General features: G+C 38.3%; 1 protein-coding gene across 1 annotated transcript in view; it reads left to right on the top strand.

Annotated features, from left to right (window-relative positions):
• Positions 1-16,709, top strand: part of LOC137619711 (peroxisomal multifunctional enzyme type 2-like) — a 218,492-nt gene that overhangs the window by 137,535 nt on the left and 64,248 nt on the right. The window contains 3 exon segments of the mRNA XM_068349998.1: positions 123-172; positions 174-278; positions 14,830-14,910. Of these exon segments, the coding sequence (XP_068206099.1) occupies positions 123-172; positions 174-278; positions 14,830-14,910 (236 nt within the window).

Here is a 16,709-nt window from a genome sequence, read left to right on the forward strand (position 1 = left end):
GAATAATGTCTGTTGATATTTTAATGGTTATTGCCAGTAACTGGAAAATTATCTAATTTTTCCAATATATGCTATTAGTAGGGCAACATTATACATCTCATAGTCAATTGTTTGTTTACCAGATCGATGGGAGCGTGCACGAGGAAAGTTTTGTCGAACTTCTGTACATGAAAAGTGTCACTCCAGAAGCTGTTAGAGATAACTGGGATGCAATAACGGATTTTACCGACTCTGATCATCCATCTTCAAACCGTGAAGCCACAGCAATCTTAGCAAGCGTAAGTATTGATTTTTAATAAAATTTTCCAAAGTATAATTAATATTTAAAAACAAAAACAGGATTTTTTATAATAAAATATTCTCATTTTATTTTTGAAGCGCAGTATCCATGTCGATATTAGTTATAGATATGTCTCTTTACTCCTTTTTAGTAATACTTCATGTGCATTAATCTAATGGATATGCATTCAATTTGATTATAGGGGATTCGGAAGTGTATGCAAGACGCATTAATGGTGGGCACAAAATATTCTATATTTTTCTTTAAAACATTATACAATTTTAGAGCAATAAAGATATATTTGAACAACAGCTTTGTATGAAGGACTGAATTTAATCATGGAGACATCAACCTTAAGACTAAGGTTTGGGGAATTTTGTTTACTTTTATGTTCTATCACATCTTTATTAACGATGTAAAATAAATTTCATTAATCTAGTCATTGCATATCAGTCTATGACCCCTATATAATGTCTAAATTTACCACGATCACAGACATTTTATCTTGAGGCCACCCTCATACACACCCTTTGGATTGAGTTAGATATTAAACAGTAGATTCACTTTGCTTATCAATCAGAATGCCTCCCACCCATTGCCGTTACATCCTGCGTCAGCAATGATAAGTAAATTACATATACCAGTTTTAATAACCTAATCTAGCTTTATGTCAGACAGGACCAAAACTTAGGAATGTTACTGCATGATTGAGTTGATCTTGTGCCCACATGTTCATAAAGTCTGAGTAGCCCTTAGATGAGGTCATGTTAAATATTGTAAGGGTTAATTCTCTCAAACAAGTCTATTAAAACAATACATGGAATAGGATTAAAAGCTGTAAAATTATTATCAGATAATGATCAATCAATTTATCTATGTTTATTGACAAACAAAGATTATTGAAATAGTTGAAGAAAACATATGCACACGGAATTTGTATTGAGATTTTTCTGACTTGATAAGAGTTTTTAGGTTCAAACCTTCTGCTGCATAACTTCCCTGAGGTTATATGTTGCAATTAATTGCATGTAATCTCTTATTGATTGAAGAAAAAAAATCTGCATTTATTTCAGGTATTTGATAACGAAAATGTTAAAGAAACCAGCATAAATCTTTGTACCACTCAACAGGCCCTGTTTTTTTTTTTTCAAATTCATATTTTTTACCTATATTTTGTGATTTGGTCATTATATATTTTCTTGTTTACTTCTTGTTACAAAGAAATGCTACAAAACAAGAATAGGCAGTCCATAAAAATCAAACTTTCAAAAAGATTGGGAACTGGTAATGTGAGAATCTATATGATTAAATTTTTTTTCTTTCAGTAGTTGTAATTCCTCATGGATAATTCCATACGAACTTCTATATCAAACATTGAAAGAAGGCTGAATATCTTAAGATATGGAATAAATCATCTCTTTTTATTCACATTTAATACAGCCGTATATGAAGTGTTGAATTAGTCTGTGAGTTTTATTCCAGCTGTGATCAGATTTTGGAATGATGCTCCTAATCAGGCAGTTGAATCGGTGGAACTTAGGGAGTTTTAAATTTACAGTGAAGATTTTCATTTTGAATAGGCTGGCTTTAGCCTCTCTTTATAGTTTGATATGACAGATATATTTGACAGATCTGTTTTAACGTTATTACTGATCTTAGGGGTATTTATTTTTTTTTTATTGATTAGTTAGCATGTATAGTTTATTTAATTCCTTATATCCTTCCTTCACTTGGCTATTTTCCCTGTTGAGCCTTACATATATATATATATATATATATATATGTATATATATATATGTATATATATATATATATATATATATATTATATATACTGTATATATATACTGTGTATATATATATATATATATATTATATATATTATATATATGTATATATATAACTGTATATATATATACCGTGTATATATATATATATATATATATACTGTATATACATACTGTATATATATGTATTATATATATATATATATATATACTGTATATACATACTGTATATATATATATATATATATATATACATATATACATATATATATATACATATATATATATACATATATATATATATATATATATTATATATTATATATATATATATATATATGTATATCTATGTATATCTATGTATATATATATATATATATATATATACATAAACATGTACATATATATAATATATATACAATATATATATATATATATATATATACATATATATATATACAGAAAGGACAGAAGTACATCAGATCTCATATTCGCCTTGAGGCTTGTTATTGAAAAATCATGGGAATACAATATATAGCATTTATTGATTTGGAAAAGGCATTTGACTCGGGTACCTAGGAACAAATTGTGGAGGTGCTTGGGAGAGGTTTATGGACTCGACGGTAGATTGGGAGCTGCAATAAAGAGCACGTACGAACCATGTATGAATAATGTAAGGACTGGATACAAGAATGAAAATTGGTTTAGAGTAACAACAGGTGTTAAGCAGGGAAGCGTTCTTTCCCCACTCTTGTTCATTGCATATATAGATGTAATTATAAGAAGTTTTAAGGAAAGAATAAATATCTCGGGAGACATTATGATTTTGTGCTGATGATATTGCTTTCTGGACATATGATCGGGAGGAACTAGAAAGAGCATTGATAGCCTTGAACGATTGTTTAACAGAAGCTGGACTGAAGATGAACATTAATAAAACAGAAATATTAACAATCAGCAAACAACAACAAGCTCCAACAAACATCATGATAAGAAAATACGGTAATTAAGGACACCAACGCATTCAAGTATTTAGGGTGTATGTTTACAGATAACGGCTATAAGAACAAAGAAGAAATTACTGAACGAATAAAGAAATATAATAAATGCTGTGGAGCACTCTATCCAATTATGAGAGATGCATACATACCTATAGAAGTAAAGAAAACCATATTTGAAGGATTACTAACACCGATCATGACATATGGTTCAGAGAGCTGGACAATGACCATCAAAGACAGGAGCAGAGTCCAAGCTTCAGAGATGAAAATCCTGAGAACAATAATGCACAAAACAAGAAGAGATAGAATAAGAAATGTAGATTTTAGAAGGATGGTTGGGGTATCTCCTATGTTGACCAAGATTGAGAAGGGACAGCTGAGATGGTTGGGACATTTAATGAGAATGGATGGAAATAGAATTGCAAGGAAGAGATGGGACTGGACGCCTGGTGGGAGGAGATCAAGAGGTAGACCACGTAAACGCTGGAGGGATGGAATTGAAGAGATTTTGATAAAGAACAACATGCCCACAATTGAACAGCTGAGAAGAGAGGGAATTTTTGAAAACAGAATTGAGTGGAGAAGACAACTGATTCCACTGACAGGCTGAAAGCCTACCTGGGAGTGGAAGTGAAGTGAAGTGATATATATATATATATATATATATATACAGTAGGGTCCCGAATTAAGCGTGTTCGAATTACACGATTCCCCTTTTCCGCGATCGCCATTTTTCAAAAATAAATTTTCTGTATTTGCGAGGCTGTTCAAAGTTCCCGAGTCAAGCACTACAAAATGTATCAAATCTATTGTCTTTTTAAGTATATTGGTAGCCCTAAATACGGTGATTTATAATAAATGTTACAAAACAATATTAACATTACATTTCATTAACATAATTTCATAATGAATAGCCTATTTAAGGATAAAATTCCACATCAACAATGAAATCAACTGTTAACTGTGCGAGTCCAGCTGACAAAATGTAAACAGAAATGTGGTTACGTTCTCGGCAATCTTTATCTTTCTCCAACCTTACGATAATTGTAATGGTAGTGTTAATGATGGTATATTAAAGCATTATTTTTGTTTAGTACAGTATATTTAAAAGCCTTATTTTTCCCTCTGGGCGTTCAAGGTTTTTACGAGTAGACTGGGTTCGTTTATCGGCAGTGAATAGCCTAAACTTCGGTAACGAGTCGTCAATATTTTGTCATATTTTAAACAGTATACATTTGATTTGCAAACATTGGTTTTGTAGAGTAGACGGTAAAATAAAATCTAGAGAGAGAGAGAGAGAGAGAGAGAGAGAGAGAGAGAGAGAGAGAGAGAGAGAGAGAGAGATTTGATGGCAGAAATCCCCCCCCCCTCTCTCTCTCTCTCTCTCTCTCTCTCTCTCTCTCTCTCTCTCTCTCTCTCTCTCTCTCTCTCTCTCTCTAGATTTTATTTTACCGTCTACTCTACAAAACCAATGTTTGCAAATCAAATGTATACTGTTTAAAATATGACAAAATATTGACGACTCGTTACCGAAGTTTAGGCTATTCACTGCCGATAAACGATAACAAACCCTTTAATGCAAACTAACTGTATCCTTTGATATTCCTCTATATTTATCACGAATTCCTTCTATACCTCCTCAGACTCTCTTATTTCAAATATCTAAATTATTCTTATCACAACTAACACCATCTAGTCATTTTCATTCCATTATATCTATTATTCCTCTGGATCTTATTCCCTTTCCTTATTCTGTTTATTCGATGGGATTCGTTTTTCCCTTTACCGTCTTTCAGAATCTATTTTTAGCCACTGGCAACCAAATCCCCCCTTCCCCCGTCTCCTACCGTCTCCCCTGCGAGTCCACCCAGCCTATCTCATCACTCCCCCCCCCCTTCATCCTCCCCTGTTCTAGGTCTGTAACCTTCTGCGTCATAATATCTCTCTCTCTCTCTCTCTCTCTCTCTCTCTCTCTCTCTCTCTCTCTCTCTCTCTCTCTCTCTCGTTATACAATACTTACTAATAGATGAAGAAACCAAAATCGGTTTTCTTGAAGTGTCAATTAAATACAAAACGAAAAAATTATACCGTGTATACATCCATTTCAATCAGCTTAAAATACGGTAACCGATTTCGTCCGCAAACCACTATTTTTTAGGAAACACCATTCTATTCCAGAAAATTTTTACTCTTTAAGTCAATTGCGCTATAATAAAACATGTACTTAAGTTGTTAAATTTCGGGTGTGTTTTAAAAATCGAGTATTGCTAACTTATTTTTGTTTTACTTTTGGCTGTGATCACATCAGCTGATGTCTAGCTTCCGCGCGAATACAATAACAAAGAATTGTTTACACCATTTCTTAACTTATTCAAACCATCTATACAGTTAATATTACATAAACACCAATGTGTTATAACCTATCATATTTATTGTTTAGTACTTTAAAACCATATCTCTCTCTCTTTCTCTCTCTCTCTCTCTCTCTCTCTCTCTCTCTCTCTCTCTCTCTCTCTCTCTCTCTCTCACATCGAACGTTATAGCGGTAACCTAATTGTTCGGTGACTTTAAAAATAGGCCTAGTACTTTCTTCTTTTTCCTTTTTTGCATATGGATCCATAATTGAGGTGGGTACAAGTTAACTTATAACTGAAGTTAGGAAAAGTATTTTGGATATGGAAAGGACAATTATCTTTCGTAACAGTTTAGAATTATCGTAAGTTATCACTCTGTCATTAGAGGCAGTTTGCTATTGTGGATTAAACGCATAAGGAAAAAAAAATTTCCAGCTTTGCTACGAATTTAAGAATTTATATGGATACGGTAAGTAAAATATTTGTAATAACATAATGTTTACTAAATGTTTGTAATATCATTAGTTATGACTTAGATCATGTGTGTTTAATGCATTCGTTTGTTTATTATGATCGAAGATGGAGCGTAAACAAATGGAAGGTTTCCGTTTCAGGCGGCATCATAAAGAAAAACATTTCATAAATGGCATTCATTTCATTTATTTGAAAGTTCTAATAAAAAATAATTAGAACATTGGTAATAACAAATTCAACATATAATCTATACTTGGTAAAATTGCTGTCAATTCAAAAACACAGATGTATAAATGCGTCTGTTTCTTCGTTGTGATCAGAGTTAAACGTAAACAAAACATTGGTTGTCGTTTTCTATTCTGCTTTTTAGCGTGTTTAGGAAACGCATGATATAAAATCGCCTTTATTTTGATAATTCTGGATTTTCAATCATACAACAAGCTAGTCTATAGAGTGATGGTTTTGCTATTCACCAGTTGTATTATACAATAGATATGACAAACATTAAAATTTGTCTATTTTGGGTTGTGTTATAACGGGAAATATATGGTGTTTACACCTATCCTGGTTGTAATTTTAACCATTTTTCAAGTTCTTAGAACTTTAAAGTATATTAAATGTTTGATTTATTTACAAGAACAATTTGATATTATAAAGAAATACAGTATAGTACAAAGAAAGTATTGGAAATGGGTAGTAAACACATTTGAATAGGCAAATTGCTGGTTGCCATGGCCACAATGGAATTATTTCTGTTAGTTTTGTGTTTCGAAATTCGCGAATTTCCATTTACACGAGGTCATTAATCGACCAAATTCTCGCATAATTCGGGACCCTACTGTATATATATATATATATATATATATATATATATATATATATATATATATATATATATATATATATATATATATATATATATACTGTATATATATTCTAACTACAATTAAACAGTTTAACATATTTTGTCAAAAAGGCCTATAAAAGAAACAAGGTAAATAACACTAACTCCCTATATAATTGTGTTCTACAGTAAAATAAGAAATAAATAAACAGAGCCAGTTTATATATGAAAGTAAAAGTGTTACAAATTGCTCTAAAAAGGTTTGTATTTAGTCCAGGTGCATATTCATATTCATAACCAGATCGGAGGTTCATGACTTGATCTTTTATAGTTATCTGGCGGTCAGTCTAGTTTTCCCCTATGTCTGCTTTTCCACTGTCCGTCGGATTCCAGAATCTTTCTTCTGTATGGACAGGGACTTTTAAAAAGCAAATATGACTCACTCCACTTGATCTGTTGCCATAAATCTGTAAGATGAATGAAAACTCACAAGTTTTCAAAACCATATCTGACAGATCTTTTGTGTTCTGATAATCCTTGAGATAGAAAATGGCCAGTTTGTCACATGTAAAATTTTTCATGAACTCCACATGGTACTATGTAAACTCAAGAGCCTATATATTTTGTTTTGATAAACATTAATAAGGGCACTTCCTATGATCTTGGAATATAAAAAAAGGAAGGGTTTCTCAGTGTTAATATTATTTTCTATATTCTTAACATAATGTGCTATATTTTCAATATCTTCTATGTATGAGAGTTTTATTTTATTTTTGAAATCTCTTTGATTGGTAACTGCATAATTTCTTATAGCATATTGTATTAGCTTTGTTGATGGCTTTTTCTATGACATACGTTGGGTAGAGTAACTGGCCGAGTTGTTTATGGATGGTTTCAAATTCTTTATTTAAGTAGGCTTGCAAACAGATTCTCAAGCCTGTAAGAAAAAGATTACAATGTCTTTCATTAATCCCCTGGTGTTCTAACTTCAAGAGCGCAGAAAATTACAGCTAAATACAAAGTGTTTCAAAGGACCAATCTCTAAATAAACCATAGAGATACCTGTATTAGTAGGGAGAAGGGGTGATAATCACTTGGCTTTTCTCACTCGAAGTTATGTTCACATATTACCTATAATTCAGTTAAGATAGGGTATGAAAAACACTCGGTGACAGTCATGTCTCTATATATATAGTTCAAATTAGTTTATGTTGAATGTTTACTGACAGCAAAAGGGAGAACACAAACTGGGCAAGCAATGCAGGTTACTTTTTATTTCTCTTCCTCAGTCTCAGCAATTTCTGTCTCCCAGAGTTTTAGTGATTTCTTTCGGTGTAGAAGCTTTTCAGATTCCTTTACGGCTTGAGTAGACAGACAGTCTTGAGGGTTGTGTCTTCTATCTTGAATTATGTGGAGTGAAGTTGCGAGACCTGTCAAGGTATCTTCTTATTGGTACCCATCAAACAAGATGGCTTCCTGTCTTGAATGAGTGAACACAACTGGTTAGAATTGTCATGTATTTCTTAAGGTTCAAGCTAAATGATAAGTTGGCAAAAGAGGTAGAGGGTGTCGGAATTGCAGGTGTTTATGGAATGTTAATTTGTTTGGCAGGTAGCTAATCTTTGTACTCAAAGATAGGTTAGAAGTCTTTACTAATCTGGGGTAGACAGAGGTCAGGGTAGTAAAATTTACAAGGGATAGTCTTGGTCAATGGGCTTGGCTTTTTTGTGGATGAGATTTGAATCTCCAAGAAGGTAGGAATTAATTTACATGTCATCAGGAGATATGAATATATGTCCGATTGAAGTTGGATTCTAGAGGGAAACGGATATATGTCATAGGACACGTTTCAATGGCTTAGTCAGTTGTCAGCTGAGTGATAAGCGGGAATTCTGTAAGTGCTAAACATCTGGACGGGTTAAGGAAAATTAACGCTGAGGATAGAATAAATGTTATTTGCCCATGGGATGGTGTGAAAAATAATCCAAGTTTAGAAACCTCCCCCAGGGGCACAAAGTGTCAAGATTAGTAAAAGGACAGTATACGAGATAATGGGCACCATAAACTCTCAGGTGCAGTAATCTCTCGGAATTTTAAGGGTAGGGGATCGAGCGGAAAAGCAGTCTATATGACCAAGGGGGGGTTGGATTAATCTGACAGCTAGCAATGCAAACATCAATATCAATGGGCAACACGAGTAAAAAGAAAGGGATTGAAGAATTATTCATTTTGATAATAGACACAGGTGTGCGGAAATAAAGGTTATAGAGTTGTGGATAATTATGATGCGCACTTCGGCGTAAACCTAGTAATGTAAAGGAAGTAATATTTATAATAAGTAAAAATATTTGTTAGTAGAACACTTATCTTGAGTAAGGCTAGTGAGTATACTTTATATATATGAACACTTTTGAAAATTCAAGGCTAATTAATTTCACACTTGTTGTTATATTATTTCTAGACAGAGTCCCTTACTCGGAGTCTTTCCATTCAGAGACTTTCTAGCCTGATTGCGTCACTTTCGGCAACTGAGCTCCTCAACATCGAGAATGGTGTGAAGTATGCCGTGCAGGCTGCTTCATGGCTTGACCTATGGCTTGGGCCATTGGGCCACATTTTGAGATCCGAGGATTTATCCAAAGAATCTACAAGGCGGTCCTTGGAATATTTCCTCTTGTCGGGTACCCGCACTCTGGAGTTCCTTTCCAACCAGATAGTCAACCTGTGGGCAAATGCAATTCTAAAGAGGGGGGATACCGTGAATGGGAAATTCTATAAGCCGGTGCCGAAAGCTGAAATCACTCGCTTATGGAACTTGACTCGATGGTACTTACTTCCTCGATTCAAAGGAAGTAGATAGGGCAGCTGACAGGTGGAGAAAATTCTCCAAGGATTCCCTCCTCCATAGGGGTATGACTTCCAGGCCTTATGGTAGGTCCCCTCAACCTCCCAGGAATCAACCCCAGCCTGCGATTCTCTCTACATTCAGGTCATCTTGACCCTCTAGCAGAATGTCCAGATGTCCCTTTCTGGTTAGAGACCACAAAGATCCCAAATCCTTCAGGGGTAAGAAGAGTGGAAGACAGGATAAGGAGGTCAATCCTTTCACCCGTCCTCCATGGGGGCTGGTGCCTGCAATGTCTCTGGCAAAGGTGGCAGCTTCACGGTGCACATCCTTGGACAATCGTTGTGATCGGAGTAGGGTATCACGTCCTCTTTGTAGAATCTCTCTCTCCACTGACTTGGGATCCAATTCCATTGAGTTCTTATACAAAGGGATCTGTAAAGGAGCTGGCCCTCAGGGCTGAAGTCCAGACCATGTTGCAGAAGGCGCTCTCCAAGAGGTCTTCAACAGGTCTCCATGCTTCTACAGTCGGCTCTTCCTTGTGAAAAAGGTGTCTGGAGACTGTAGACCAGTCATCAATCTCTTGGCCCAGAACAAGTTTGTCCTACAAACTCCGTTCAGGATGGAGACGACACACGGTCATTCAAGCAGTTATGTGCACATTAGTTCTCCAAGACGCCTGCTTTCAGATCCCAATGCATCCGTCTTCAAGGAATTATCTAAGATTCCTACACGAGAACAGGCATTACCAGTTCAAGGTTCTGTGCTTCAGCCTCGACAACACCTCAGGTCTTCATGAGGGTGTTCGCCCTAGTGTCATCTTGGGCTCACAAGAACGGCATTTGTCTCTTAAGGTACCTTGCTGATTGGCTGATTATAGGAGACTCTGTGATGACCCTTCTTCAACACCGAGACAGGCTTCTCAAGTTTTGTCAGGATCTGGGGATTGGGATAAATCTCAAGAAGTCATCACTGCTCCCTCTGAAACTGGTTTACCTGTGAATGGTTATAGTCACCAATCTCCAAAAAGTCTTTCCATCAGACAACAGAGTACACAGGCTTAAGGAAGTGGCAAGTCCCTTCTTCAGATGGTGGGATCTCCCTGCCTGACAATAATTGTGCCTTCTAGGCTATCCTATACCATTGACCCATCTTGTTCCGAACGGTCGCCTCAGAATACAATCTCTGCAGTGGTGACTCAAGTCCTTATGGAACCAACACTCTGGCTTCCTGGACACCTTAGTCCCCTGGGACAGGATCAAGTAGCAGATCTTCAATGGTGGTCGTCAAACGGAAACCTCCTCGAAGGGCTGGATCTACTTGTCCCTTCTCCAGACTTGATGCTCTTCATAGATGCATTAAAAGAAGGGTGGGGGGAGGCCATTTGCTACAACACAAAGTCTCAGGCCTCTGGTCAGAGTCCGATAGGTGCCAGCACATAAATCTCTTAGAGATGAGAGCAGCCTTCCTGGCTCTCAAACAGTTCTTTCAGTTGCTGGCGGGTCACTCCGTAGTGCTGATGAGCAACATCACTATGGTAGTGGCTTACATAAACAGACAGGGTGGTACCTTTCCACAGCCCCTATGCCATCTTGCAGTGGAAATGCTAAGATGGACAGAAAAGCATTCTGTGTCCCTATCAGCTCGCTTCATTCCAGGCAAAAGGAACGTGTTCGCAGACAACCTGAGCATAGCAAGTTGGATTGTGGGGTCCAAATGGTTTTTGAATCCTCTGATAGCCAACAAAGTTCCAGCTTTGGGGTTCCCCGACTGTAGATATGTTTGCAACGTCCCTGAACTTCAGGCTCCTGTTATACTGCTCTCCAGTCCCAGACCTTCAAGCTCTATGGCAACATGCATTCCAAAAACGGTGGGAAAACATAGACGTGTACGCTTTTCCCCGATTTTGTTTGATGAGAAAGTTACTCAGCAAGATAAAAGTATCCAACAACTTATTGATGACTCTTGTAACCCCTCTTTGGCACCATGCAGAATGGGGTGCGGACCTTCTGCAACTCTTAGTAGATCTTCTGAGAGAACTCCCTCCATGACAAGATCTAATCAAACAACCACACGTGAACATCTTTCACACGGAAGTTCCGTCTCTTTGGCTTCACACCTGGAGACTATCCAGTATCTCCTCAATCAGAGAGGCTTTTTGCAACTAGTTGTGAGAAGGATGTCTGGATACTTACGTAAATCTTCGGCCTCAGTTTACCAGGCAAAGTGGTCTGTCTTCTGAGGTTGGTGTTGTGGAAGGGGTATCTCTCCCTCAATGCCACTATTCCAACAATATCGGAATTTCTTGTATACCTTCGGGAGGAAAAACTCTTGGTCTTGACTGGGAAAGGTATCGCTCAGCTTAAGCTAAGCCTTTAGACTTAAAGGAGTAGACCTTTACTCTTTGTTGGAGCTTTCTCTCCTCATACGGAGTTATGAGATTATGTGCCCCCTGTCAGAGATAAGACCACCTCCTTGGAACGTGGTTCGGGTCTTGCGGTCATTTAAAGGGCCACCATAAAAACCCTTATGCCATGCAACAGACTGTAACCTCACTTTGAAGACGGCATTCCTACTCTTTAGCCAATACAAACAGTGAGCTTCATGGTCATCTCCCATTCAAGGGTATGGGGGGTGTAGCGACACTCGGCTACTTCCCTGAGTTTATTGCCAAGTGTCAAAATCCGGGGGTACCGGACCTTAGATTTGGGCCCTTTAAGATTTAAAAGTCTCCGTTCTGTAACCAATGATCCGGATCAATTGTTACTCTGCCCTGTGAAAAGTTTGAGATATTACCTTAAATTCACTGCAGTAACTCATCCCCGGCTGGCAGCCCTCTTTGTCAGTTCAGGTAGGATTAAAAGAAGGGTCACTAAGAATACCATCTCTACCTGTCTACCTTGATTCGTAAAGTCGTAGACTTGATACCGAATCCTGACCCTCCTCCAGCTCGACGACCCAGAGCTCATGTCATGGCTTTCAAACGTATCTTTTCTGTGACGCAGGTATCGCAAGCAGTCATGTAGAAGCGTCAGACGACCTTCACCGCCCACTATCTGCAAGACGTGACCCACAGGAGCCTCGATACGTTTTCTATCAGTCCTGTGGTGGCTGCACAACAAGTGGTTTAAGAATACCTCAGGCTCCTTGTTTGACAAGTAACAGATGGTTGAGGGCATGGGTTGCTTTGGTTAAGTCTAGGATGAATGAATAAAAATGACTGGCTTTATCTTTTCTTCATTTTTCCCTCTCTTGGGGAACAACTCCATGGTTCCCTCTACAAGCTGGCCTCACCCATCTGCAGGTAAAAATCACTTGCCTTGTGTATCCAAGTATATATTTTACACTTGTACATGTCCCTAATGCTTCCTATGGGGTAAGCATTAGGAAACATCTATGGGTACAATTAAGTATTCTTATTTTGTAAACGCGGAATCTACTTACCTAGATGTTCATATGCCATCTGTCACAATCACAAAGGTTGCTCAGGCGAAGTGTCAAAGTTTTCTTCTAGCTACAGTCTAACACTGTGCAGAGAAAACCCTGGTCAATGACCAAAGCCAGTGGTCGGACTTACCACCCACCAAGGAGCGAGTCATCCCTAATAAATAGCATAAAGTTTGTTAGTGAAGGAACAAATGACAAATTTGCCTAACTAATACAAACCTGTAGCTATTCATACAAATTGTCCTGCCTGTAATAAAAAAGCGAAGTAGTTCACTGATGTGTGAGTAGATATAGGTGGCTGGGTACCCTCACCTCAATAGTGGTTGGGTAGGGTTGCCACCTCGCATTAAAAGTCTTAATGACTAACCATCCAGCTTTGTTGAAAGATAATCCTAAATAAATAGCTACAGTCTTGTATTAGTTGGGAAAAATACAAATTATTTCCAAATTTATCATTTTTGTACAATTCTTTTGTAGACATGTGTCTACAGTACACTACATTTTACATTTTAAAGACAAAAGTACGTTTGCTAATTAACATCAAATCAAGTAAATACAAAATCATATACAGTATTACATGGAACTGTACTGAAAACTAATTGAATTAACATTTCTCTACATTTTACTCTAAAATTAAACAAGATTTAAACAAATTGATTAAATAAACTACTGTATACAGTAACTCGCCTGGGAAATTCCTCGGTTATTTTTATGTTTTACAGCCCAAAATGTCGTTAAACTTATCAAGCCATATAAAGGCGTCTGCAGGGATAATCTGCTGGTGAGAGAGTCGAAGATAATTCACTTGCCATGTTGGTCCTCGATCCATATGAATAGGGCATTTCCCATTTTCATCATGCCCCTCTCCCTCACCTTTGATACAACCGCACTGTGTGGGGCACTAGCAACCACGGCAGCTAGAATCTTAGTTGTATTCTTCTCAATGTACGTCACGGTACTCTCGTTCATGCCGAAAAGTCTTCTAACTGATACATGTTTCATTCCTTCCTTGCACTTATCTAGGACAGTTACCTTTAGACATTGAAACAGCTCGCTTGAAGGGCATTATGTTCAAAAAACGTCAAAGTGAAACTGGTATAAAAAAGGATTAAAGCAGGAAATGCAGCCATAAGGAGAGATGATGCAAGTCTGAGGCCGAGTCAGTGAGAAATGGGATGTTTTGCTGGGCAGAAAGGGAAGCAGCGGGAAGCATGCCCCGGGCAAAGGAGTGCTGTCTGTATGAAATTGTTGAACCGCAAGAATTCTTATGACAAAACCGCGAATATGTGATTTTTATTTTGTAGGTTATACGGTTCTCTGTGTCATAAATGACTGAATCCGCGAAGATAGAACCTATGAATAATGAGGGTTAATTGTATACTGTACATGAAAATTTTCTCAATTCATATGTTCACAATATATCCTGTAATGTTGAAAGTCTCTCTTTTGTTTTGGTTATATATTGAAAACCTCTTTGTCATATATATTATTTTAAACTAAAGCATAACATAGATACTTGACCAGAATTATGAAAAATAGGTGCAGTTCCTGCATAAGGTTATGGCCGTATGGAAGTTGCCTAATGTAGGTTTAGATTATTGCTATATTTTATCTGGATTTCTCAGAAGTCCAATCCCACCTTGGACCTGTAAATGTGAATAAAAAAGGTTGTAACGGTTTATTATTTATTTTACACTACTTTTTTTTCATTTATATTGGCTATGACATAAATTCAATTTTGGCAGTTAACTTATATGATGACATTGAACTTGACTGACTAGAATATGCTTTGTTTCAGGGACTACAAGACCTCAGCACAGAGCCAGCAATTAAATCAAACCCAACTTCAGCCTCAGGTTCAATGGAAGTAACAGGTCCTGTAAGTACCAATTATGTTCATGGGTGTTCCATTCGATATACATAACCAAACCTGCTTGAGGTTAGGATACACTTATTTAATAGTACCTTCAATGAAAAATTGCATTGTTATTTCACAATGACTTTTTAACATTTACAGAACTTGAATGAAAGGGTGAGAGTGAATTAGTAAGAGAAAATAATACAGTATTCACTTCTTTTATGTGCCTTTGAGTAAAACGTTAAAAGATTGGTGCTTGCCGTTGATACATGTTGATTGGTTTGCGTTCCTGCATGATGATAGCAAAAAGTATGAAAAGGATGAAAAGCTTAAGTGGAAAGCCTTCTATTTAAGAAATCATAGTTTATGATGTTATAAATAGATGTATATTTTGAAAATTAGTTTGTTCCAACACGAATACTTACCTCGAACTACTTTCTTAGGAGTTACCTGTAACCTCCTCTCTACCGACCAGAGTTTTTGTGTAGTGTACCCCCCACCCTGTTTTCTAAGGAGGCCTACCCCCGGCATTAAGGAATGTGCCCCGAGGGTAGGCTTATCGTAGGTCGATGTCCGGCCGGGTCAGCTTCTTCAGTAAGTTCTCTGGTCGCGATGTGTGAACACGTCGCCCTCGTTCTCTATCGATCCTTTGTGTGCATTCTAAGTGCCCCACGTGTTCCCCGCGTGGTAACTTGTGTTTTCCTGTGTACTTTTCCCGGGTGTTCCTGTGTGTTCACCTTCCACCCGTGTGCTTATCCAGTGTATTCCTTGATTCCCTTCGTACTTGTGTCTTGCTTGTGTGCATTATGGAGCAAATCCGCCGTTGTCCGGGGCCTAGGGCCGGTAAATCGTGTGGAGCGTTCCTCTCCAAGCCTGAAGTGGACCCTCACTCCCTTTGCTCCTCCTGTAGGGGAAGGGTTTGTTCGTCAGCAGATACGTGCCCCGAGTGTATAGGCTGGAGTGATATCCAGTGGGTACGTTACGGTACGAAAAAGAGAAAATCGGCTAAACATTCCCCCAGAAAAGCTAGTGTTACTTCGCCGCTACCATCACCCAGTGAGAGGTCCGACGGGGCCTCTGTTTCGCCGTCCCCTACACAGAGTAGGGGACGAGGTAAGTCTGTCGTAGAGAAGGAACACGACCTTCCCCAAGAACCTAGTGAAAGTGCAGTGCCGATTGCGGGCCCTTCTAGGGCTAGTGAAGAACCCAGTAGTGCGTCCGGAGAGTCGGCCCTTGTGCTCGGGGGGCACGTGTCCTCCGATGACCCCTTGTGGGCTAGTAACGCGGTGTCTGTGTCTTCGCCGCCCTCGTGGGCCTGTGCTTCAGGGTCTTCGGTAGGCGGAAACAACCAGAAGAAGTTACGATCTTCGGGTAATGATGCCTTCGGTTGGAGGCTTCCAAAGACGCCGGGTAGGTCACCCTTAAGGATGGAAGTGGCCCTGGACCCCTGGCTCCCTAGCATGGAGCGCCTTGAATCGTTCCCGGCCCTCCTCACGGAAGTCCCCGAAGATTTCCTTCAGCCGTCGACCTCGGGCACTCAACGCGTGAAGAAGTCCCCCGCGGTTCCCGCTACCGGCCGACATACAATAAGTACAGTGTCGTCGGGTTCGTTGGATGATTATTTCTCATCGGGGGAGGAAGTCAGGAGAAAACACCGTCGTCGGAGGGAGCGGTCCAGGAGCAAGCGGTCCCGTTCTAGGTCGCGCTCCAGGTACAGTAGCAAGCGCTCCCGCTCCCCAGGACGTAAGTATAGGAGGAGTAGGTCTCCTGATGGCGACTGGGTCTTCGTACCCCGGGACTCAAGGGTGCTTTGTTTCCCA

Source organism: Palaemon carinicauda, chromosome 26 (genome assembly GCF_036898095.1).
Source record: "Palaemon carinicauda isolate YSFRI2023 chromosome 26, ASM3689809v2, whole genome shotgun sequence".
Taxonomy (NCBI): domain Eukaryota; kingdom Metazoa; phylum Arthropoda; class Malacostraca; order Decapoda; family Palaemonidae; genus Palaemon; species Palaemon carinicauda.